Source organism: Pagrus pagrus (assembly GCF_965226575.1).
Source record: "Pagrus pagrus genome assembly, chromosome: 5".
Classification (NCBI taxonomy): domain Eukaryota; kingdom Metazoa; phylum Chordata; class Actinopteri; order Spariformes; family Sparidae; genus Pagrus; species Pagrus pagrus.
Genome location: NC_140189.1, coordinates 31326744 through 31352068, shown reverse-complemented (window position 1 = coordinate 31352068; position 25325 = coordinate 31326744). Strand labels below are relative to the sequence as shown.

The following is a 25325-nucleotide window of genomic DNA, read 5'->3' as shown; positions in this document are numbered from 1 at the left end:
TGATTACAGTCCACTATTATGATGGCAAAAACTTGGGAAATAAAGGCTCCAGATGAAAGCAACTGGATAAAGCTTGAATTACAGCACTTGTCAAGCACTTGTCACATTTCGGGCTTCTCTGCAGAGCTTGTCATATTAATGTTGTCCTTCTAGAGATACACAGCTTGTTAGTGTGTCTCTGAACATTTTTAAATTCTTCACCATTACCTTTACAGTAACACAGCAAAGTGTTGAATGAAGCCACTTATTCAATTATGCTTTAGCTTTAGTTATGTTTGCCCCCACAAGCTATAATCCAGCCAGCCTGTTTGACTGAGTAACTATGAATATCAGGGCTGAAATTAATTAGGACATCGTTCTGGTTTTTTGCCAGTGGAAGTTAAATTGAAGTGACTGGGAAAGAAAATTGTAATAATTTCGTTCACAGTATTGCTTTTGTTCTACAAACTGTGACAGACACGTTTAATGGGTTTTTGTCTATAATAATGGATAGCTGTGTCTGCAAGGCTGTTTGGAACAAACAGTGAAAAGAGGAAAAAGCTGTAGAAGTAAGTGACACAGACATTGTTTACCAGAAGATTTGAAGAGAAACAAACATTTGTAATCTAAAATGCTTTTAAAACAGAAGCACATTCAAAGGAACAGAAAATCAAAAACACATAGGGGCTTATTTAAACAATCTGTGGTGCATGGTCTGAACTCTATGGCACAAGTGCATCAACGGGCATATACAACTTCCTTTTGCTAGTTAAACGATGCACAATCTGGGCACAAAGCGTCTCCCAGCACATCGACAGGACCAGTCGGGATAATAAATGTGTTCTTGTCAAGAAGCCATCCTCCTAATAAATCCCGAGCCCCATCAGAGCCGTCTAAAATCATTTCAGAAGCTACAGTAAAGGTTATTCAGATTTCTCTGAAGAGTTTCCTCTGTCCTGTCAAATTTATAACTACGGCTTTTAATTTTTCTGCAGTGAAATAACTGCTACAGAGCCTCTTTTATCATTGAAGCAGAGTGTGTGCCTGATCACACCTCATTTAAGACGAGTGCGCCGCAGTACATTTGCTACTCACACAACACAACGTGGGCGCCTGGCGTGAAAATGACACCTGCGTTGCTCTGAAGAGCTGAAGGGCTCATATTGTGAAATTAAAGGGGCAATTTGTAAGATATGGCCAGAATTTTATTCATTGAACCAACATTATTAACAGAATGTGAAGAAACAACACAATGAGTCAACAGCCAAAAAAGGCTACAGCAAAGTGAGCAACAGTTAGCAGTGATGCTGCCCCCTCTAACTTTTGGAGCCACCTTCGAACTCCGGCCATATTTTTACAAATAACACCTTTAAAATGCTGTAAATAATAAAATGATTATCAGCTAGATTAGCAGTAGACTCGTAGCTTCTCTAACACCGTGTGAGGCTACGTGCTGTGTTATGAATCACTCCTCTGACATGCTAATGAGGAGAGGAAAATATTGAGGCTTCGCTGTCATCCTATCCCGTGTGTATTCCTTGTATGTATGTAAGACTTCACAGCACAACACTTCAGCGCCTGACTGTAAATTTCATTTTCTCACTAACAGTGTTGTTAGCATGACTGACAGCTGTGAAGATGACAAATAGGTGCCCAGGTTTTCTGTCCTTGAGGGATGACTTTCACATATCCTTCGCAATCGCAGTCAGAAGATCCACTGAAGCACCAGTTAAAGAGGAGTTTACAAGAAACTGCTTGTTTAACAGTGGCCAGTGTTGCGTTATTCTTCAGCCTGTGTTGACCCGGGTGTATGCTCCGTTTGATCTGTGGGCCGTGCCTTTGGGAGTCTCTGATCCCTCGGTGACCTTTAATCGGAGGCTTTAAAAACAGTGAATCACAAATGAAGTCGTGCAACTGAGCTACTGCAGATCACTGTTGGGAGTCCCAAGGGTGCTGCATGATTGACAGAGTCCTCTGCTCAGGGGTCTAACTCAACAGGATAACATCTGGTCATGCTGACCCACATTTCACTTTTTGTCGTCTTAATGTTGGCTCAGAGTGAATGATAATTTCCACTGCACTGATATGCTTTTATAAAGTGCTTTCAGACACCAATTACAGATCAAGGGCAGGCAAACAGAGACACAAAATCAAACTGAGATCTAACGCAGGGGTGCTTTGTAAAGGCCATGCAGCACATTTCAATAACTTACTGCTAAATCCAGCCTATACAGTTGTTTCACATCACCAGTGTAGTGTGCATATGGGCCCATAAAATTGAAAAACCACAGAAAAAGCCCAGAGATTTATCACCTTAAAATAACAACACGCTATGGAAATTGCCATGTTGCAACTCTTTATCGCAATGGAGGCAATCAGCCGAAAAGCCCGAGCTCAAGATTCATGTGTGAGCTCATCTCATTGCGGCTGCTTCTGCTTTATTACAAGACAACAGACGGGTCTGGAGGACTGGGGGCATGCTGTGTGTCTGAGCAACACAGAGGGCGCCGCTGTTAAAGAGTCTCATCAGTAAAAGTGCCCATCAATCATCGTATTGGTATGCTTGGCCCCTCCCCCCTCCTGTAATGACTCCTGAGTGACAGCCACAGCTGGCAGGTATTATGGCCTTGCCACAACATCAGACCCGACAGAAGGTTCACACTTAATCACTTTGTTAAAGCAGCGCTGCTACTGTTCCGTAAACATTTCCTTCTTATTTGTGGGAGTGCTGGGCAAAGGCCAGCGATCACGTTATGGTTCTTCTGTGTAGCCATTTCCTTTTTGGCAACTAATGAGTCGTACACACTTCGTGCTACAGGCATCATTAAAACATTAGTTCACATGAAGAAAAGATGTTTGAGTGTTTTAATCACATATTTCTGTCTTTATCTCACATTTATGCCAGTATCAGGCACAACAATGGCATGAAAAATGTCATTTTGTAGGTATTTTGGAGTTTTGGACTGATGGCTGTTCCTGCACTGAGGGCATATGCACATTTTTCATCCAATACAAGCTCTCTTAATTATTATGATGCTGACATGGATGTATAAAATGAAGGAAGTGTTTCTGGGGACCAGCTCTGAGAAACTGTGATGGGCATTCTTCATTTTTTTTTTTTTTTTTTGAAATTTTATAGACTGAACAATTAATTGTGAAAATAATCTCCAGATTAATCGACAATGAAAAAGCCCTTTTTAAAGCCCCTTTGAGCTCTCTCAAAATGTACACATCTAACTCAATGGAGATTTTGCTCTTGAGATCTACATGTAATGTAAAATGCTACAAGCTTTAGTCTTCAGCCCATTAAACTTCTTCTCAGGAAAATGTCTGCTGTGTCTTCCTGGGCGTCCTGTTGGTTCAGTTCTTCTTTAGCAGTGCTGTCAGGTCAATCCCTGCTGCGAGCAGTCTTTGTCTTGGTTGACAAAGATGTTCCTGATAATTAAAGTGTGTTTATTTGATGAAAAACCCCCCACTTTTTTACACAATTATCCAGCTCAAGTGTGTGTTGTTTTTAGTTTTGATTGATTGCTATTGTATTCTCACTGCATTAGCTCCGCAAAGGAGGTTTTGTGTTCACCTCTGTCCGTTTGTTGGTTGGTCGGTTTGTCTGCAGGGTAACATGAAAACTATTCAACAGATTTCCCTAAAACTTGGCTGAAGGATGGATCTGGGTTTAGACTGTAGTAAGGCATTGGATACTTCTGTATCGCCTGCCAGACGGACCGAGGGTGTCACAAAATCAACCAGGACTGAAATCTTAAGGATGACAACTTTAGTCCAAAGATAAAATTGCATCCAGAGAATCACATTCACACAGACACAAGTATGTCATTTGATTTAGAGATACAGAGAGGTCTGTTAGAGCACTAAAAACCTGTATTCCTTTAAGTGACGTCTCATGTCTCTAAGATAGCATCAGATCCCGAATAGGAACCATTTAGTACTCTGATAACCATCTCCCCTCCTCCACCAACACCACTCTTCTTGTCTTCAATCGATACTTTCCCACAGAGGGGCTTCGGCCGGAAAGGAGATGATGCTCTAGCTTCTTAGAGGCCGAGCCTAAACTCCAAACACAATACACAAACACTGCAGGAGGACACTGATATTAAAGGATAGGTTCACCCAGCAATGAAAATCCAGTCGTCATCTACTTGATTCCATGCCGATGGAGATTTGGGTTAAGTTACACGGCCCACAACGTCAGTGTAGCAGCATTTTGCAAAACAAGGGTGTAAATAATGTCTTTTCAAACCAATTATGGATCTCTGGCCTTCAAGAGACTTAGATTACGCCATACGAACTGAAGCCGTTTACCTTTATCTTTTTTAAAACAAGTCCCCATCTATTTCAATTGTGGGGGAGAGTGATGCAATTCTGTTTTGCTGTGAAGCTCCAGAAATGTTCTGTGGTCCACTAAACTTTACATCAGCATTAGGGCGAGTAGATAATGAATGAATTTTCATTTTTGGGTGAACTAATCCTTTAACTCAGTCAGTCCCAACATGACCTGGCATTCAACTCCTAAAAATCAACAGTATTGCATGTGTTGACTTCTCTAAATCTACAGTAATGAATGTATAATAAAGCCAACGCCACTTCCCCTCAGTTGCATGTGCTCGTGACTCTGCTCCCAAGGCTCTGACATCGACAAAAATGCTTGTTATTAATCACAGTCGATTGCTGAAGGCAGGAGCACGATGCCATGTTCTCACCATGTAGTAACAAAGCCGTGTTTTCTTTTGCCTTTCACTCTTTCCTGTGTTTTATTTTTCCATTTAGGAATTTCACATTTCAACTGCGCAGTAAAAGAAAAAAAGGCAAACACACAAATTGATCCTGTAATGCAAGAGCTGCCATGTGAAAGAAAGGAACTGTAAACAAAAGATTATATCCGAACGCAGCGAAGATGGTGGTTGTTATTCATGACTCGAGTCAGTGATTCGAGTGAGCACCAGTGTCAGTTTGATGCTGTAAGACTGACTAGCACAGCTGCAGAGGTCTTGTAGCGTTAAAGTTTGTTTGGCTCCACAAAGTACGAGCCGACTAGTAACAGCTTGAGTCTGCGTTTGTGTGCGAGTGTGTGTGTTCACGTTGTGCTGTCCTTCTGAGAACCGCTTTGAGTTTTAGCCTCTGAATGAGAACACGTCTACAGGGTGTTTAAGGGGTTTAGGATTTAAAAGGTGCATTAAGTAATTTTATGACACCAATCAACCTCTATCAGCGTCGACTCGACAGGACTCGGGCAGTGGCGTTCAGTTAAAGTCAGATGAGATCATATCAACGCCAAGATGGAGTGTTCTCATTGCCAAAAGGCTAAGTTTAGTGAGGATCATTTCTCTCTTCTGCAACATTGAAACATGCTGATGTTAAGCAGGTATAACGTTTACCGTTCTCTTAATCTAGCGTGTTAGCATGCTAATATATTCACTAGACACAGAGTGCATTAGTGCATTGGCACTTAAACTCAAAGTTCAGACGAGGCTGATTGGAATGTAATTTATTTTGGAGGTTGTATACCAAAGTTTGGGACAAATTAAAATGATGTCAGCCAATCAGGGTATCACCAAAATGAGTACAATGCCTGCTGAGAGGGAACTGAAAGGGAAAATGGAATCAGCACAAAAGACTTTTTAAAACAACAATCAGAGTTGGCCAAGAAAATTGCAGTCGTGCGTCTCTAGTTTCCAGATTGATTTGAGAGAGTTAGAAAGTAAGAAAGTCATATTGGATTTCTACTAACGTGTCGCTGTTTGGACACTCTAACTGCTCAGATCAGACCTCACGGCTCCTGTAACAGTAATACTGATGCTTTGGGATTGTAGGTTGACTCGGCAAACCATCCGAAAGAGTCAGTGTTTGAAGAGTTGGGAATGAGACTCAAAAAACAACTATCTTACCAACAGGAGCTTTAAAGCGTCACACGCAGCGCGACACATAACAACAATGTCCTGAGAAATCCTGAGAGATCTTTCAGAGTCCTTGGACAGATGCTGTCTGATGACAGTTTGTGGGGAGGCTCTCCCTACAGGCAAAGCTGGAAGCTGCGTCACCAGCGTACCTGCTGAGGCCGACATCGTTACCAAAGCAACACATGCTGATAGGTTGGTGATGTCTGGGGCCAATCTCATCATTTTCTGAATAACAGAGAGCACAGTCTGTTTTAAAGATGTGATTTGTCTGTAGTCTGAACAAAGCCTTAGTGTCCGTACCAAATAACAATCCATTCAATAGTTGTCAAAACGCTTCACCCAGAACCGTGCTCAGAAATGTCGAAGACAGTTAGCAAAATCATTAGGACTCAACATCTGGGCGATATTAATGTCTGTACAACATTTCACAGCCGTCCATTTAATAGTTGTTGATAGATTCCAGTCTGGACCAAAGTGATGAAGAGACAGAAAAAAAGGGACAGACAGAAACTAATCTGCAACTTTGTTGTTGTCGACTGTTTCACCTCTAATAATCTGTTGCCAGAGGCATATTTATAAACTTAAAATTGCTTTTGTTATTGAACGTTATTTGGTTAGATATTGGTTTCTTTTTCATTACCACATCATTTTATTTCCTTGTATTTGTGAAGCACTTTGTTAACTCATTTAAACACGAGCGCTGTAAACTAAATCATCACCAAATCATCATCGGTGCCCATTTGGTGCTTGATGATGATCACCGTCTGATGATTAACAGGTGCATGTGTGATTACTTAATGATATTATGTGTGCGGTAAATACCCACAGCTGCATGTAATCATCAGACGATCACTGCTCTGGTGCTGCTGGATCTCTGTCACTCTTTTCATTGAATAATGATCAATGACAATGATCGATGTCCATGAACACACAATTCATTCATCTGATGTGCTTAGTGTTGTTGCGTAATTACCTAAAAAACAGACGCTGCAGTGATGTAAACACTGAAATTGAACCTAACCTGAAAAGGGGCTTCACCAGTGAAACAGAAGCGTCGTACTCCGCCGATGTGTGTTCTGCAAAAGCCTCAACTGTTCCTCCTCAGGTGGTTTCTAAAAGCTTCCTGAACCACCTGAGGCTTATATTACTGGCAGGCTGAAACAGTCGTAAAGCCCTGGGCCAAGTGCCAAAATTCAAACCGGCACAACACCACCCACCTGCTGACACATAGACACATTCGAGCCAACTACAAGCCTGTTTTGTTCCTATTGATCCATAAGAAAGACTACAGGACAATGACTCACTCAGCTGGTAGTGCATAATTAGTGAAAATGCTAATAAGTAGCAGGTCTGAACAATAATAAACAACACTGAAAGACATGCAGACAAAGCAGTTACATATAAGGCAGTTCTCTTGGGGTTTAGTTGACTACCTATATATGAATAAGTCCACACTAAAGGCTTATTTACTCTCAGTGCCACAGATATTGACGGAGCCTTTAGTCCGTACTCTGCCTTCATTTAATCCGTATTTCCCCACGTACCGAGCAGTACCACCCGTAGTCGTGGAGGGCAGTGCAGCTGTGTAGCCAATAGTTCAAGCGAGACACGGAGAGGAAGTTGTTGTTTTAGAAAATAGAGGAACTTTTCGAGGAGAGCTTATCTGAGTGGGTGAGAAGTTTTAAACATCTGTATGATGGGCATGAACAGTCAACTGACAGTTCCTACAGGACAGCTACTTACGTACGTACGAGAGCAGAGCAGAATTGTACCAGAAACCCTAATCTGGCCCACATATTGGGTGGAAGGATGGCACTTGGGCGGTCTGCTCCTGTTTGCCAGGTCTGAGCCACAAACAGGCCAAAGCATGGCCAGATGTCAGCAAAATGGGAACCAAATGTAACCAAATCTGGGCCGGATCCAGTCGGATGAACGTACCAGATCTGGGCTGCAACAAGTTTGCTATCTGGGAATGAGCCTTAAGCCTGCAAAGTCCTGGGTTGGATTGGATTGAGCATGTTGGATCTGCGGCGGCGCCGGCGGTGAGAGAAATCACTGTGACTGGCTGCTCAGCTTAGTGAATCCGTGCATAAGACGAGAAACGGAAGAAGAAAGGAAAAGACTGTGGCCACCGCGCAGGCACACAACTTACCAGCTAGTTGGCAGTCGGCGGCAGTTTTTGGTGTGTTAGTGCAACTTTTTGGCTTTGATGTCGGTTCAGTGTGTCTGGGCCAGAACACCAAAATAATCTGAAAACTGCCAAATCTCTTCTACTTCTTAATCTTTGGGACGGCATACATCAATGGTCTTAATGTTTCCAGTTACATCATTTACATATTTCATTTCAGTGCCTCTGCACAGAGACGAGGGCTGCAACTTACAATTAAATCCTTTAGAGCTTCATCTTCTGAAACATTTTCAGAGCTCAAAAATAACAAATATTAACATTTTAAAATCTGGAACCAATTAATTTTGGGCATTTTGTTTAAAAAAATGACTAAAGCAATCCAGTATAATTGTCATAAATGCTGGATATTATTTTTTAACAATTTTTCAGCCCTTACTGAGAAATCACTATTTAATGATAAAGTCATCTGACAAAAACTAGCATGAATACAGATCAACAACACTGTTATTGTATTATTGATGTTGAATTATAAGATGAGCGAATCCAAAGATGGTTACAGGTGACGGATAGACACAGATACTGTACATACAACAGATATATATCATTTCTGAAAGCTATGTTTTTCTTGTTTACCAACATAACAACAATTGTGTTTTGTTATTGCCGGAGATATCCATAAATGTATTAGGCTATCAGTCATCCAGGTGAGGTTGCTTCTTCAGATCTCGCTAATTTGCTTGATAACCAAACAGAAGGCTTCTAACATTTCTATGAAAGGAAGAGCTGCAACTTGTTACTGCAACTAAGAAATGAAATTATGAAAAGCTTTCTTTTGATGTGCAGAACAGTTTCCAACAGACGGAGTCGGAGAAGTTACATTTTCATTAATTTCCTCAGATGTGAGTAAAATAAAGGCCGTGATTATTTGGGAGAAAGACCGAAGGAGTGAAGTGTGTGTGTGTGTGTGTGTGTGTGTGTGTGTGTGTGTGTGTGTGTGTGTGTGTGTGCATGCGTGCTCCAATTTGTATGTTGGTGTGAAGGCTTGTCAAGTTCGGTCTCAATGTCACGCAACAAAGGCTGCTTTATCTTCACTTGGAAATGGTGACACTATGAGTGCATCGACTATTGGTATGTAATGGTTGCAATTAACTTATCAGCGTATCGTCCTTTGCTTGCGGAGGTGGAGAGCGTGACACATCGTGTTTTTTCTCTGGGTGTGAAAGTGCTGGCTGTCTGCAGCCCTGAGGAGGGACTCGAGCCAGCCGACCAGGGCATACAAATGATGGGTCTTCTAAAACACAGGGTGTAGGACAGAGTGCAGATGCTGATCCTGACTCACTGCACGATGGTTGCCAATCATGTGTTGTTTAAATAAGATCAGAATGCCTTATAAACAGGCTTCTTACAGAGATTTGATTATTTCTGTTTCTTACTAAGCATTGCCCCTCTGCAGTTAAGCACTGGTGCAGTTTGAATTTTAAGGTTGGGGATTCAAACTGAATGTGTATAACAGGAGCTTCAATTTCATGAATATTAATGATCAAGATACCACCAGGTGCAACATATACCAACTAATAGGTATATATGGAACAAAAAAAAATGTAGGTGGTTCTTCTTGGTAAACTCTGACTTCATACCGTTGTATTCCTGCAGCATCACTATGAGCGAGACTTGTATTTCCGGGTACCAAACGGTTTTTATATTACAACCTATTACAATTACAACCTCGGCCTGTACGTGGCAAAACCAAGCATGTTTAGTGGACGTAACTTTGTCTGTTGGAGTTGCCCCAAAGGATTACGTTGCAGCCATTGCAGGCAGGTCGCGAAGGCCGGCCGAGACGATCTACTGGGCCGATTCCAAAACATGTACGTATCACGTCCAGGATTAAAAGAACCAGAATTCCTCTGCTTTTGACACGATTGGCTGTCTACCTCTCTGCAGTAGTTTTAATTGTTAGTGGGAGAGTCTGCCAGTACTATCGTCAATACGTATGATTATGTTTTTTCCCAGTTCTGACACTTGGCACAGCCTATGAAGAAATTAATTTCACTTGCTGTAAATCTGAACTTTTAACAGCAGAGGTTTTGAAGCTGTTTGCTCTTTCCTATTGTTGTGGCAATCGCAATTCACGTCATAGAAACACGACATTGGAATAACATCATTTTCCTAAACAAATAAATAAAATTTGAGTAACGTGCCACGGTAATATACTTAAAACGAGCCACTAGAATCACATCAGAGGGACGATTCGTCTCCTTTGTTCAAGCAGAGCATTTTACTCCCACAAGTTGCGAGTCGATCACGATTATCAGACTTCTGCAATCATCGAGCCAGTCAGTGAGGCGGGTTTAATAATACAAACTCCGTCACTCAGGACCCTCGATGCTCCTGCTTCTATGAGTTGTTTACTCCTTTGTGCTTCTGTTCGTCCCTCCCTCACCAGAGACTTCGTTCCAGTTTCTTACTACTTGCTTTCGATGGCAGCTCCTGCCTTGTGCCTGAGGAGCTGTATACTGTGTAAGCGAAGCGTTTGTGTAACAATGAAGAGCGCAGTGTTTTCTGACAGAAGACGGCGTCGCATCGCTTCACTGCAGACCAAATTCTTTGATAATACCTCTGACTGAAATGTTGGTCCTGAGGTTGTTTGCACATTTGACAAGTGTTTTGATATCTGATGTTCTGACTAAATCATTTGTTTGACAGTCCTACAGGCAGCATCTTCTCTCTGTAAAGGAGATGGAGCGACTGAATGGCTGAAACTAAATAACGTTCTGTGTAGCACACATAAGTTACCTAACACATCCTCATCAAAGTGTAACTGCCTCTCATTCAGAATCTTTGAACACAAATTACTCTGTTTTCTTCCAGCGCTGTTTGTTTGATGTCTACCGTGAGCTGTGAGCTGTGAGCCGAGCTGACGTCGCTTTATTTCGAATGCAGACGGATATTTTACCGTCTCATTTTTGCCAAATTCAGTTTTCTCTGCTTTGATGTCTGAAATTGCTAATTCAGAGCCATAAAAGCAAATAATGTTGTCTTGGGCAGAGTATCAGACAGCGATAGTTTATAACAGAAAAATAGAGGTTGCATCTTCGCCAACATGATGCACACACAAGAGCAGTTTGTGTTCACTGAGTAACTTTAATGTTCAGCTTCAAGAAGTCGTCACCGATACAGCAAACAATAAATATAAGGACACGCGAGGCCCGACACTGCTGCTACGATATTATAAACTTCACTTTTATCTCAAAGGCAGAGTGCTATACTTAAGGAGCTTAATGTGACCAGCAGGAGATCAATAAAGAATAAGACCAAATTTAATATTCACTTGGATGTTATTAAAGTGTGTCACTCCTAACCCTTTTCCATTTTAATGACTTTTGATGAATGTCTCCCCTCCCAAAAAAAATCTCTCTCCTTCGGCTCAAGTTAATATTTCAACAGAATACACATAAACCAGAAGTCTGAGGCTTTTGAAGAAGACAAAGGCGATTGATGAAAGCGTCTTTTACAGCTTATACTGCTCGATCGACTTGAAACGTAGATGTGACGGAAAGCAGAATGTTCTGCTGGAAGCCGAGCGGTGTCATGAACAAATACATACAGTACGTTAACATGCACACTACTTGTTGAACAAGCTACCAAACACAAGAAAATAATAAGAACATTAAAAAATAAATAGAAATCAGTCTAGACAACAAGCAGAAATCCATTATAAAGCTCCATGAAGCTTTAATCCAACCTTCAAGATTATTTTCAAATCTTGAGAGCACTTAAACAAAAGCTGATACTCTTTAAGTGCACCAATACAGCACAATACTGCTTTGTAGGTATATAGGAGTGAGGGTATCATTCCAGCTGACTTCATTAAGTTTCATTTTCCATTTTATCTCTCCTGAAGTGGACCATTAAGTCGGTGCGCAAGGGTAACTGATCAGCCAATCTGCCTGTGATTTATGTGGCAGGGAAACTGAGGACTTAACTGAGCCTCAGAACACATTGATTACTGACATGGTTAATTGGCTAAACCCACTGGTACATTGAGACAGGCTTATTGGAAATGTCAAATCAAGCGGCTCATTTGCATTCATGATGTATGGCGTCTATTCCAGCTTCTGGCCAGGCAGCACAAACTGACACACATAGCAGGAAGGGCCTGGGATCTCTGCCTTGAATTTGCAACTGACCATCTGGCCTTCCAGGACGTTGGCGCTGGTTGGACTTTTTTTTTTTTTTTTTTCGTGCCCCTGTAGCATCCACATGCCTGTATTTGGATGCACTTAGTGGACATGCGCTGAATAGAGGATGAGAGCGAGACTCAATTCACCTGTGGGGTTTCAGTGAAGGTCCAGCTTTGAAGGCACAAAGAACAGGGCCGACAAAACGGAAAATAAGTTGGTTAATTACTTTCTTTCTTCTTGAGTATCTGTGTGTGTGTGTGTTTGTGTGTGTTTTGGAGCTCAACTCATTGGCTGAGGCAACTGACTCAGAAATACCTCAGCAGATGAAAGCAGCATGATATTGAAAATATTTGATTTGAGCAGATGGAGTAAGAGACATTATGAGTGAAAACAGAAGTGGTATGAATTTGTCATTCGCTCGTTCACGTTCTCTGTATCTGTACACGACACACACACATATGTACTAGAAGTGAACTGAATAGCTCGGTTGAGATTTCTTTTGTTGTTGTTGTTGTCTGGAGTCTGGACCAAAGAGGTCGACGGGCAGCTCAACATTGCCATCTTTAGAGCGAGGCTGCTATCATGGCTCAAAAAATACCGTAAATCATTCATGATCGTCCACCACCTTGACAATAATGGACTGAAAACAGTGCCTCACGCACAATACCTTCCAGTTCACCACACTTACGATGCATGACGCATTTCAAGTTTTGAAGCAACAGAGCAATGAGGTGGGTCAACTACATCCATTAAACTTCACTGGTTGGTAGGAGAGAGTGTTGTAATGATGGCATTCTTGAGAAGCTGAACAGCATCTCACCTCTGTCAGAGTCACACACTAAGCCTCACAGCTGATTTCACTTATTGCTCAATATCCTCTCACAACTGTAAGAACGTTCTCTACTTCCCTTCCCTTTCTCATTCCTGACACCTGTGTCAGACTTTTCAGCTTCTCTCTTGCTCTGTATTTTCCCTCTCATCTCGTGACCTGACGCCTGTGCTGCCATCTCAAGTGCCCTTATCTTTCGTCTCTCCGTGCTCTGATTTTCTCTCTCGCAGCTCTGTTAGAGGTTATACTGGCCGGCAGAGACTGCTTGGTGGCTGGAGACTCGTGCTCGAGCGATGAGACTTGCAGTCCACGTCTGCGGACCTTGCGTCAGTGTGTGGCGGGCAACGGCAGCGTGAAGCTGGGCCCCGGCGCCAGGAGCCAGTGTGCCAACGCTGTGACCGCCCTACTGTCCAGCCCCTTGCATGGCTGCCAGTGTAAACGGGGCATGAAGAAGGAGAAGAACTGCCTGAGCATCTACTGGAGCCTCCATCAGTCCATCATACATGGTCAGTGGTCTAAAGTGCAGTTAAGAAGCACAGCTGAAGCCTCAGGATTTGTTTAAATGTTGTTACAGTATTCAAGCAAATGTTTCTACCTGTGCTTACTTTTCTTTCAGGACTCAACCTGGTGGAGAGTTATCCCTACGAGACCGTGCAGAGGGACTACGACTACGTCCGCTTGGCCTCTATTACAGCTGGCAAGTCCACTGACCTTCATTAACTTTCACCTTATTATTTTCTACCTTTTGAAGACATTTTGTTCTCGCACATATACATTTTTTTTTCCTGGAAGCGTGCCCAAGGCAAGCAGAGGTCCCTTCTGCTCTTCAGACAAAGTTACACCTGTATTAACATTTATCTGAACACAATTCCAGCATCCTAAATCACATCTTTGGCTTCAAGTTGTTTGATGGCAACTTTCCTTTTTTGCCAGACTCAGTTGAAATAGCGCAATCCGAGACTGTCTGTGAATACTAATGCAGGCATTCCTTCATATAGCCTCAGGCTCATATAACAATGCAATCTCATAGAATTGATTAAAATAAGCTCAAACTCTGAAAAGAAAATTACATTTCGTGGATATAAAAATTACAAACTCAGTGTTAAATGTGAACAACGTGAGCTGAATATGTCATTTGTACATGTCCATCACGTAGGATGTTTACTAAAGCTTATGTTTAAGGTAGGGTTAAGATTAGGCTGGAAACTGACATTAACAGAAACTAATGATTGTTATTTGTCCATTTAACAAGAAAAGAAAAAAGTGACCTGCATTATTAAGTTTCTTTTCTTTTGGGAAACGGTGTGATCTCAGATGCGTCGCAGTTCTCTCTTGAAAGATCACGTCTGAGTGCAGAAAAGTCAGTAATGGGAATTTTAAAACCCGAGTCTCGACATCATGATCACCTGAAACCATTTCGTTAAGCCCAGGCTGAAGGTCCCGTATGGCTGAACCTATTAAATCAGGGAATTAAACGGATGTAAAACTTGGGCACAACGTTAGCACAAGCCAACAGCCAAAAGCTAAGCTGGTAGATTTGCTTTACTCACCGAGCAAAAACACAGTCGCACTCTATTAAGTGGCCGATAATACTTGATCATTCATCAGCCGTTCTGCCGGCACCTTCAGAGAAAATGTATGGTGAAATGGTGAAACATAAAGATGTAATCATGTGTGTCGCGTTTACCTTCCATGTTAGGTTACCTCTTGAGTTTTGGTGAGGATGGCAGAGCTGAGGGAAGAATTCGGAAATCAATTCATTTTTGGTTAATTTTTAAATGATGGATCATTACAAGTACACAGTTTTCTAAAGATAGCGTGTAGTCAAAATAAATAATGTACAGAGAGAGGCAAAGTCTCGCCCTTTCCATCCATTTTGAAGAAAACTGTACGGTAGTCAAAGGCGAGAGACAAATATTTCTGATCCTGTTTGAACTGTGCCATGACTGACACATATGGTCAATGGACTTGCATTTCTTCAGCACTTTTCCAGCCTACAGATAGCGCAAAGTGCTTTACAACACTCGTCACATTCACCCATTCATACACACTTTCATACACTGATGGCAGAGGCTGCCATGCAAGGTGCCAACTGCTCATCAGGAGCAGTTTGAGGTTCAGTGTCTTGCTCAAGGACACTTTGATACGCAGCTGGGGACACCGGGGATATGAAACCAGTGACCTTCCAATTACTATCCAACCCGCTCTACTCCTGAGCTACAGCCGCCCAACATATGATGTTTATCAATTTAAAAGATACATTTGCAAATCAAGAAAGCTGCAGTTTGTCATTAAAAGTTTTGTGTAAAACAGCTCAATGAACTACATCGTCTCGTGACATGGCTGTCACCTCGGCTCTGAAAAACTATGAAGAAAGCTGAAGGTCACAGCTTTCTGAATCAGAATCGAATCGCGAGGTGCCTGGAGATTCTCAGAGTGACGGGTGTAGGCTATCCACAAATCTGACCACCTGTCAGCGTTAGAAAACACACTGCAGAAAACTGATGAGTCATCCCCGAAGCAAACCAATCAACGGTCGGCTGGTTGCTCATTTCCCTGGCAACGTGAACACAAGAGGTTCATTCAGAAGGACCAGCGTTCACTCTCACACCCACTATGACCATTCATCAGGTCAGGTCTGTGTAACTCACTGATGACAGGAAGTCGTCTTGATGCCTTTTGTTGTGGATCACACAACAGCAGCATGCATCTAGTTACGCTTGGATATCGAGTATGTTGTGCATTTCCTGAAGCTCAATTAAATCAGCATCTTTGTTAATTTCTCTGTGTCTTGATGAGTTGCTGGTTACATGTGATGTCGGCAACTCATGTCAGTAATGTGGAGAATTAAGTCACGAGGGCACAAAAAAGACCCATCTGGTACATCAAATGTGAAGAGAAGTTATAATCATATTTTAAGGGTTTGATAAAAGCAAATTGTGACTGAGCACTTATAGCAACAAAAAAATAAAATACCATTGAAATAACAGTTGGAGGCAAAGCCATAATGATGTAGCAGTGACGCACTTTTGCAGATGAAAGTACTTTTTCAGTGCTTTTGAAAAATGGCAACAGCTGCAACTCAAAGTCTGGAAGTGAAACATGCCAGTTATCATGATTATTGAATTGCTAGGATTGAAAACATTAACATCAAAAATAAAGCAAAGAAGCCCACTGTGTTCTGCTTACGTCCTGAGGAATTGTTCCTGAGCGACCCGACTCCCGTCCTCATACTGCCTTTGTTATTCTGGAAATTAGACTGCATTGTTTATTTCCAGACACTTCCTCCTTGAAGCTGATCTTTAATTCCCCAGCACAGACCTCCACTTTTGAACCTCTTACCAGGCGAGATTACATCGCAGCATGTTGAATAAATAAACAGCGTACATACCACCAGGTCACACACGCTCTACAAAAACCTTTTTGCCCTGTTGCTGTTTTTCCTCCACTGATATCTACGCTTGTCTTTGACCTCACTTCCATCCACAGACTCTGATGTTGGCATGACAACCGTGAATCGCTGCCTGGATGCAGCCAAGGCTTGCAATGTGGACGACCTGTGCCAGAAGCTCCGCACGGAGTACGTCTCGGCTTGCATCAAACCCACCGCCAAGTCGGGCCTGTGCAACCGGCCCAAATGCAACAAGGCTCTGCGGCGGTTCTTCGACCGAGTCCCCGCCGACTACACGCACGAACTGCTCTTCTGCCCCTGCACCGACACGGCATGTGCAGAGCGTCGACGGCAGACCATCGTGCCCAGTTGCTCTTACGAAAGCGCGGAAAAACCCAGCTGCATTACACAGATGAGGATCTGCAACGCCGACTATGTGTGCAGGTTAGGAACAGAGATTTTTTTTATAGGATCCCATTAATTTCAAAGTCAGTCTTCCTCTTATGTCTGTAACAGATATTAAAGTTATTCCTCATGTAGCCACGGTCTCATATGGATACAATAACATATTGCTATAATATGCTGATAATTCCCAGTTTGATTCTGCTTAATGATCCACCACTTATCTGAAGGTATACCAAATCAGCAAGGCCAGTCTTTCACCATTCCCAGTTTATTCCCGTATTCCTCGGACACAGATTGGAGATATCCTCACCATACATATTTTGGCCGCTGCTGCTCAATATTATGGCTCTTTGAAACCAAATAAACAGCCATTCAATCAACAAAATGGCCCGCTGCTTTACCCTAAAGCTTTCTACCACCATTGGTTAGAACACCCCAGAGAGCCTGTTGGAATAACACATTAAATATTTAGCACAGATAAAGAGCCAGATGGATCAGAGTTATCGCTCATTGCTATCTCTGGTCATGGCCATTATTTTTCACAGCCCCATTACACTCAGAGGGCTTTACTAATGATCCCAGGTCTGGGGGATGAAATATATTACTCTTTCTATCACTTTCACATTACAGCCCAATGCTTTCAGTCTTTACCACGGCCTGCGATAATTCTTTATGTCGGAGGGGCAAACTCTTAATTAAATGACAGAGTTATAAAGAATGTATAAAAAAGAGTAAGCAAACTTTTTACATCATACAACATAGGGATCTACCGTGTTCTCGCTAACCACGGCCTGTTGTTCCTGTAGGTCTCGCCTGGCGCAGTTTCAGTACGACTGCGAACCCTCCGAAACGTCCGCCAGCGTCTGCAAACACGGGAGCCACGGAGCCTGCCTCCTCGCCTACACAGGGCTCATAGGTAGGTGCACACCTGAGAGGTAACAGGTAAAAATGAGCATGTTGGGGATGTGGAATAAGATATGAGCCATATGTTGTGTTAGGTAAGAAAAGAGAAAAGGTGTGCAGCGACAGGATGGCAGGAATGAGTCAAACCCAGCTGGAGGGTACATTTAAAAATACCGAACGGGCTCGGAGTGAGTGGGAGAATAAAATGAAACGTATAATTCTAAACCAGAAAACAAAAGTTCAACGTGGTTTAAGATACAAAAGCATAAAAATCTCTCATTACAGAAACACAGCCTCTTTACACAATATTTAATTTGTTTTATAACGGTCCGTAAAAGAAAAAGAACAGCCACTTCTTTTTGTCGGCGTGCCGGAGAGAGGACCTAATGCATTTCAAGAAGTTGAAATGGTGCCCCTCAGCACAAACACACATTTGGCATTTTCATTCCTGTCTTGTATTTATTAAAGCACTTGAAATCCTACCTCCACTATGGTGAAGGAGAAAAAAAAAGAACAGCTACAAAAAAACAAACAAAAAAAAACCTCAATGCCAGACACTTCTGTGACCTAAAAAAGAGAAAATTGGAGTATTTCTCACAAGTCAGTGCACACAGCCAGTCTAACCTACAACACTGGAATATTATCAGCCCTGTGCATCAGGTCAGGGGTGTAGGAAATGCAACGTGCATTAATGTTAATAACAAAGCACTATGAGAACAGTGTAACAACTCAGAGGAGAATGAATATTTAATACTGATTGAGGCCTGTGTGCGGTCTCTCTGCAGGAAGCACCATAACTCCCAACTACGTCGACAACTTCACGTCCAGCGTGGCTCCGTGGTGCTCCTGCTCGGCCAGCGGGATCCGGAGAGAAGACTGCGATAACTTCCTGGGATACTTCACAGACAACATCTGTCTCCGTGAGTCACTGTATCCACAATGTGCAGGAATGTACGCACTTTTAGAGTAGGGGTTGTGTTTGTGTTGAGGTACTGGGGGGTAAAAGCGTAGCGTAGCGTTCAGTGTCCTGTTTAACTGAAGTCATCCAGTTTAATTTAAGGATGTGTGTTTTAGTTTTTTCAAGCATCTTTATGTTGTTGTTTTTTTTGTCCATGATACATTAGGGTCCGTTTCTGGTCACGAGTTGGTCTCTTTACTGGAAAACTAGGCCGACGGCAATGAGATAGAACATTTAAAACAAAAAAAAAGAGTTTTTTTGTTTGTTTGTTTTTGATGTTTTACATTTTTACATTGACATCATCAGATACTTTGTATCTGAAACTTTATTGACTGCTTTTGCTAAATGAGATGAGTTTCACTAACTCTAGTGGTCGATGTTATCTGCAACCAAATCAGCAGGATAAATGTTGGTACGTACATTTCTGCAAAACCACATAAGCTACGTTTCTTTATGTTGCAACTTTACATTAGTTTGGGTTCAATTTGCAATATTTCTCTTGTCACAATGCTGTGCTTATGATCTTGTTAGGTTCAGGCACATAAACCACTCAGTTGGGGTCAGGAATCATGTTTTGGCTCAAAATACAACGCTGGAAATTGTCCCAGGTTTCCCTTAAAGTTTCCCGTGGTGTCACGTTCTACAAATGTCAGCAGCTGTGGTCCCTCATGAGAAATATCCAGTGGTCTCACACTTAAACATTTTGAAATGCAGAATCAAACTGCAGTCACCAGCTCACCAGCCCTCCGCCTCCTGAAAGTCAGTTCATAAACATGTAAAGTGAGCGGAGTTTGGTAGAAATGTTGAAACTGGGCCGTCACCTGTTGTGTTACATTAATTTTGTGTTGGCACATTCATGAGTTACAGGCTTGTGACATCCCTGACAGCTATGTATGTACTGCAAATTTTCTTTAATTGTATAACAGGTTAAAAAGGCGTTTGAAGGATTTGTTACTTTGCAAAGACGAATCCTCTTCATTTCAACAGTTATGTGAAAGGCTGTTTCATAAATGTGTTATCTTATTTGTGCTATTTCAAACACAGAGTGATGAAGCGAGGGCTGAATAACTTTAAATTAGTTCAGTTAGAAGAGGAAATAAACAACACTCCTGCTGAGGGTTAGATGATACGATCGAGAGACAATGTCATGTCTGTCCATTAAATGTAGGTCTACAGCCAGCATCTGCTTAGCTTAGCTTAGCATAAAGACTGGAAACAGGGGAAAACAGCCAGCCTGGCTCTTTTCAAAGGTAAGCATGATTTTTCTCATACACCTAATCTGTCATGAAGAACAGGTTGTGGTTTCACAGGAGTTACGTGATTTTTGATACCTGGAGTGGTAAAAAAAGAACAAAAAAACTCCTCCATCCTCGGAGACTTTGAAGCCATTTTAATGTCTTCTACATCACCTGAGCTAAAAAAAGTAAGCATATGGACACTTTCATGTCTCACACAAATCTGTTTACATTTAAAGTGTTATACAAAACCTCAGGTGCTTGTTTTGGTTGCTGTGGTTTGATATAATTAAACTCAACTGCTGTTGCAGCCGGAGTAATTTAATTATGAAGTGAAACACAAAAACTGTGGTCCCTAATCAGAATAATTCACACTTACCTGCAAGAGGGAATATTCGAACAGACATGGTGTGAGAAGCAAAGTAAATAAGTGCTGTGACAGAAAAAAAAAAAGGGACGGGATGAGCTGCAGGGATTCGGTGAGACAGATGTTTCCCAGCGTGGCGACACAGCAGCAGAGCGGTGTGTTTTAATTCAGAGATGCTGCGCTATTTGTAGAATTAACACCATGCCCCTCCTCCTCAGACTCTGTGTTTCTCTCTCCTGTGCACTCGCTCACTTCATTTTCTCCAGTTATTAATCATCTCCTTCAAGCTGTTTCCTTGGTAATTCTACCTGGGTGTTCAGTCACTTCTCAGTGAATTATAAGTAAGTCGGCCCTGTGATTGTTAAGTAATTGTATATTTATTAAATCACCTCCGAACACCTGATGTACTTCATTTTTTTTTTTTAAGGAAAAAGTTAGAGAGTGAAAACTTCCTTCAGAAAACTGCTGAATACTTTTTTAGGGACCAGTTTTCTTTTTTTTTTTTTTTTTTTTGTGATCTGTGCAGTGCTTTGTTAGTTTCCTAACCTGCGACCCCTGACCTTCAGGTTTTGCTTTCTGGGGAAACGTAACATCGTGGTTTGCAGAAACGTACTTTGCAGAAGTATTTGGTCATGAATCAAAGTATTGGCCGGATTAAAACTTTGGCTTGATGGCACTGGATGAAATGTCAGGGGACTGGGATCACCAAAGCCATATCAAATCATCTGACGGAGGACGCACGGACATCTGAACCAAATTTCATGTCCATCGATCCAACTCTTGTTGGGACATTTCACCGAAAAACCACAAATGTCAAGCTCGTGTTTGCAGTAGAGGTAAAGTCAGGGCATCACAAACGTCAGCATGAGATATTTCAGTCTGGTTCCAAGTGACTAACAAATCAATATCGCCGTTCACAGAGCGACACAGATGAAGTCACTAAAAATACATCAAGGGAGGGAGTTTGCTAAACAGGGTGTAAAATGTTCTGTAAAGCATTCAAGACTTAAAGCGATGCTTGACTATCAAACATATCCACATCTTTAGCTGTCACAGGCCTGAAGGGAGCGTTCTGACACATGAGTGGCTGTCGCAGCTGCGAGGATGAAAATCAAACACAAAACATAAAATGGATTACCATATGTATGGTGTTAACTACAGGGTTAAGAAGGTGAACAGAGGAAAAGGGAACAGCAGTAAACACATAACATGAGATAAATAATGGAAACAATAGCACAGATCGAAGTGGAGCTCATGTAATCATTTCATAATAGGGTGCAACATCGAGGTCTTGTAGTTTATTGTCTCCTCTGTTCTTCAGCCGTGTTCCCTAACGCTGATTCTCCCCTAACACTTTCTTTCCACTTCGCTTATGACCTCTGTTCTGGAGTTTGAATAATTAATGGTCCTTATTACTGACCTCGGCGAGTACATCATTGAACCTGTACACACACCATGAGTATCTCTGCTGTGTGTGTGTGTGTGTGTGTGCGCAGCGAGGTGAATCTTTGGCCAGTCTTTCCTCGGGCCCCCTGCCTAGAAAAGATACAGAGAGAGGTCTCAGAGTTGTTTTGGCCAGTGCAAATGGTCTATGAGTTAATGAGGTCGATGTGGAGAGGCAGGTGCAGTTTGGATACTCCAAGAGAATACTGAGTATTTTGTGTTTTCTCTCTCTCTCTCGCCTCTGCTGACCAAATCTGACCCAGCTCAGGCCCAGAATGAAAGGCACCTCCTGTGATTTGAAAATGACACGAGTGGAACTCGGATGAAAACACAAAGACATTGTAACTGAAGTCTGATAACAGATTTTTTAATCAACCGTGCATCATGTTTTTTAGGGAACGCCCTCGAGACGTTCGGAAGTGAAACAGACCCGCAGCCGACTCTCGGCCAGTCCAGCACGGCGAGCCCCGGCCTCAGCAGCGGCAGCACAAACAGGAGCACCGCTTCTCCACAAGAAACCATAGAGACCATGAGGAACATCCTGGATACGATAATACCGACACAGGTGGGCAGTTTTCTTGGTTGTGTTCAGCGTTCGGCAGCTTCACACAGTCGTACATACAGCAGGGAGGAGACGATGAAACAGCTGTCTGTTGTCAGAGATCTAAAAACAGCAGCTTTAATTATTCTGCTTTTTCTGTTTGTTTCACTGCCGAAGACAAAAGAAGTAAATCATGCTAAACTGATTGTGATGCTGAGATCAGACTACACGCTGTCAGCCAGTTATCAGCCCCACCCAGATCACTGTCAGATGGGGATGCCTCACAATTTCCTAACAATAAGATTAATATAATCACGTGTTTTGTCTCTAGCCAAGTCTGACAAAAAGCAGCCAGGCTTTTTTTTTTATAACGTTATTTTCAGATCACTCGTTCATTATTTTGTTATCGTGACAGACCAAGCCATGTTATCTTGAGATAATCAATCAGAATCAAATCAGAATACTTTATTAATCCCCGGGGGGAAATTGTTTTTGTTTTTATAACACGATAATCAACCCGTGATGTTTGTTTCATGTGAAACAAAAGGTATTTTCTTGTAACGTATGACCATAAAATGTTCATCAGAGATCAGGAGAGCTGCCTGAACTGTAGCAGCAGCTGAATCAATGAAAATGTCAGCTCAAGTACCAATTATTGATCCATGCATCAGACTGAACTTCAGGTAGAGCTGCAACGATTAATCGATGAGTCCATCAAAAGAAAATTAATCGCTAACTATTTCGATGATTTTCTTTTTTTTTTCAGGCAGAAATGTCAAACATATTCTTGTTCTAGCATCTTAAATGTCGTTATTTGATGCTTTTCTTTGTCATTTGTCGTATCAATTGAAGAGTATTTGGGTTTTCCACTGTTGGTTGGACAAAAGAAGCAATCTGAAGACGTCACTTTGAACTCTGGGAAACTGTGATCAGCACTTTTTAGATGTTTTAAATAATTTTATAGCCTATACGATGAATTGATGAAATATTAACATACAAATACGTTTTCTTGTTATCCCAAGAAAACCATCTTGTTACGGCCGTTCTCAGCTTCCGTACAAACAAAATGAGGAAAGATGTTTCATTCCCTTTCAGAACACCTGTAACAATTTCACTATCACCTTCAGATCAGCAGCATTATTCAAAATGAATTACATATGTATGCTTCACACCCACACATCCGTTAACTTTATAAGGAGTGGGAAGGGAAAAGACAGAGCCCACCTTCATTGCCAAGTGACGATTAATGGTCCTTAGGTTCACCGTCATAAAAACGTAATTACATACGTAAATACCGCAGTGATTCTCCAAGGTCCAATGTGCAGTTAGCCATGTTTCGCACCCAAGACATGGCGAGTATTTATGACTGATCGACTCCATAACCTCACACCAGTATAATGTAGTCTGGGGATACTGTGAAAAAACTAGCCTTCTTTTAAGTGATGAGTAATTATGATCACCTGAAGCTCAGAGGGCTCTTTGTATACTCACTGTAGAAACAGCAGATCAAAAAAAATGTTTCCATTAGACGATCCATAAACTGATCTCTCCGTCTCCTCCTAGGGCCTGGAAAATGAACAACTAGTGGGCCAGTCCACCCTGCCGTCCGGCAGCCTCCCAACCTCTGCCTCACCTCCCAGCCTAATTCTTCAAGGCCTTCTGTTGATGCTCCTTCATCTGCTCAACAATGGACACTAAAGACTGCAGGGGTGTGTGCTGAGGACCCTCCTAGTAGTACCAAACAGATGGGAGGACCAGTGTAGTTCAGAGGAAAATGGACCGTGAGGCATTACTCCTCCCTCTAAATATGTACAGCGATTCTGTTTTTTCTATTTTTTGTGTCGACGTGGTCCAGTTCCTGCTGCTGTTCTCTCTCCGAGCGCGGGAGACTTCTGCAGCAGACCGAAGCCACAGTCTGTACATATGTACATTGTCGTTGCAATCATATCAAGCTGAAATGAAGTCAGAGTGCTGCTTTTGTGGATTAACCCGGCTCTCAGCTATCCAACTGTATCCATTTTCAGTTATTATGAATATAGCGCAGATATGTATGATACAAACACATGACGTTTGTCGGTACCTGTGAAGATTTGTAGTGTCAACAGAAGCTCTTGTGCGACACATTGTAAGGGAAAATGGATGGACTAAACCAGAGGACTGTGTCTGCTCTGTTCTCATACTCCAGCAGCTTTGCGATCAGTCTGGCTTCAATGCCACTCTTCTCCAGTGACTGAAAGAGGACCATTATTTCTGACCAACACTGGAATAGTGGAGAGACGGTCCGACAATAGAGCGACAATTTGCTCAGACATCCTGGACAAATGCCCCGAATCTGAGATGTCGGCAGCACGATCTGCAAGAACTGTGTCAAAAAACCTTGACAAAACATAGTTCTCTCCATCTCGACGGCTGCCCCTTTGTCAAACTCTCTCGCACCTCTTCGTTATTGCTAAAGCTACAGTAGCTGTTGCTCCTTGGTCCTTATCAGCAAAGACAAATTATTGGACTTGAAAGGAAAAATAATCCGAAAAAGCAGTAACTCTTTACCTGTAGCTGCTGTAGTGTGTGTGTTTTGTGAGCGTAATACCCTTTTATTTGTCATTGTGTACGTGAACGTCGCTACACGAGGCTCTGAGTCGTGCCAGAGAGGGAAGTGAGAGGTTTGTTCAACACCAGTGCGCAGCCTGTTTTGAGATTAGACAGTTATGAATGATTCAGTATTTTCTGTTCTGGGAACGTGCCAGTGAGATCTGAACAGGCTCCGAGGTTCTGCAAATAAAACTTCTCAGCTCATTATGTTTACACATTAGTGTCATTCAACCTTTCTTTTTTATTAACAAATGCTTTGTTTTGGTGCTGCTGAGGTGTGGGAGCTGGGGAGACACAGGCAACAAAACTGAATACATGTTTGCCTAAACTAATGCTCGCTCGCCGTCCACGAGTACCCTGGAGTTCATTATTTGAAATGAAAACACGAGAGGAGTTAGAGCATAATCCAGCCATTTGTGATCTAAGATGTGTCGAACTGATCCGTCTCACCAGCTGCT

At 42.2% G+C, this 25325-nt stretch overlaps 1 protein-coding gene across 1 annotated transcript in view; it reads left to right on the top strand.

The window, feature by feature from the left end:
* gfra4b (GDNF family receptor alpha 4b) overlaps positions 1–25082 on the top strand; it is a 46466-nt gene extending 21384 nt beyond the window's left edge. The window contains exons 2-8 of the mRNA XM_084352319.1: positions 13266–13541; positions 13652–13732; positions 16525–16870; positions 17638–17747; positions 18520–18654; positions 22133–22302; positions 23842–25082. Of these exons, the coding sequence (XP_084208445.1) occupies positions 13266–13541; positions 13652–13732; positions 16525–16870; positions 17638–17747; positions 18520–18654; positions 22133–22302; positions 23842–23976 (1253 nt within the window). The 3' untranslated portion in view covers positions 23977–25082. The remainder of the gene's footprint in view (positions 1–13265; positions 13542–13651; positions 13733–16524; positions 16871–17637; positions 17748–18519; positions 18655–22132; positions 22303–23841) is intronic.
* The last annotated feature ends 243 nt before the right edge of the window (positions 25083–25325 follow it).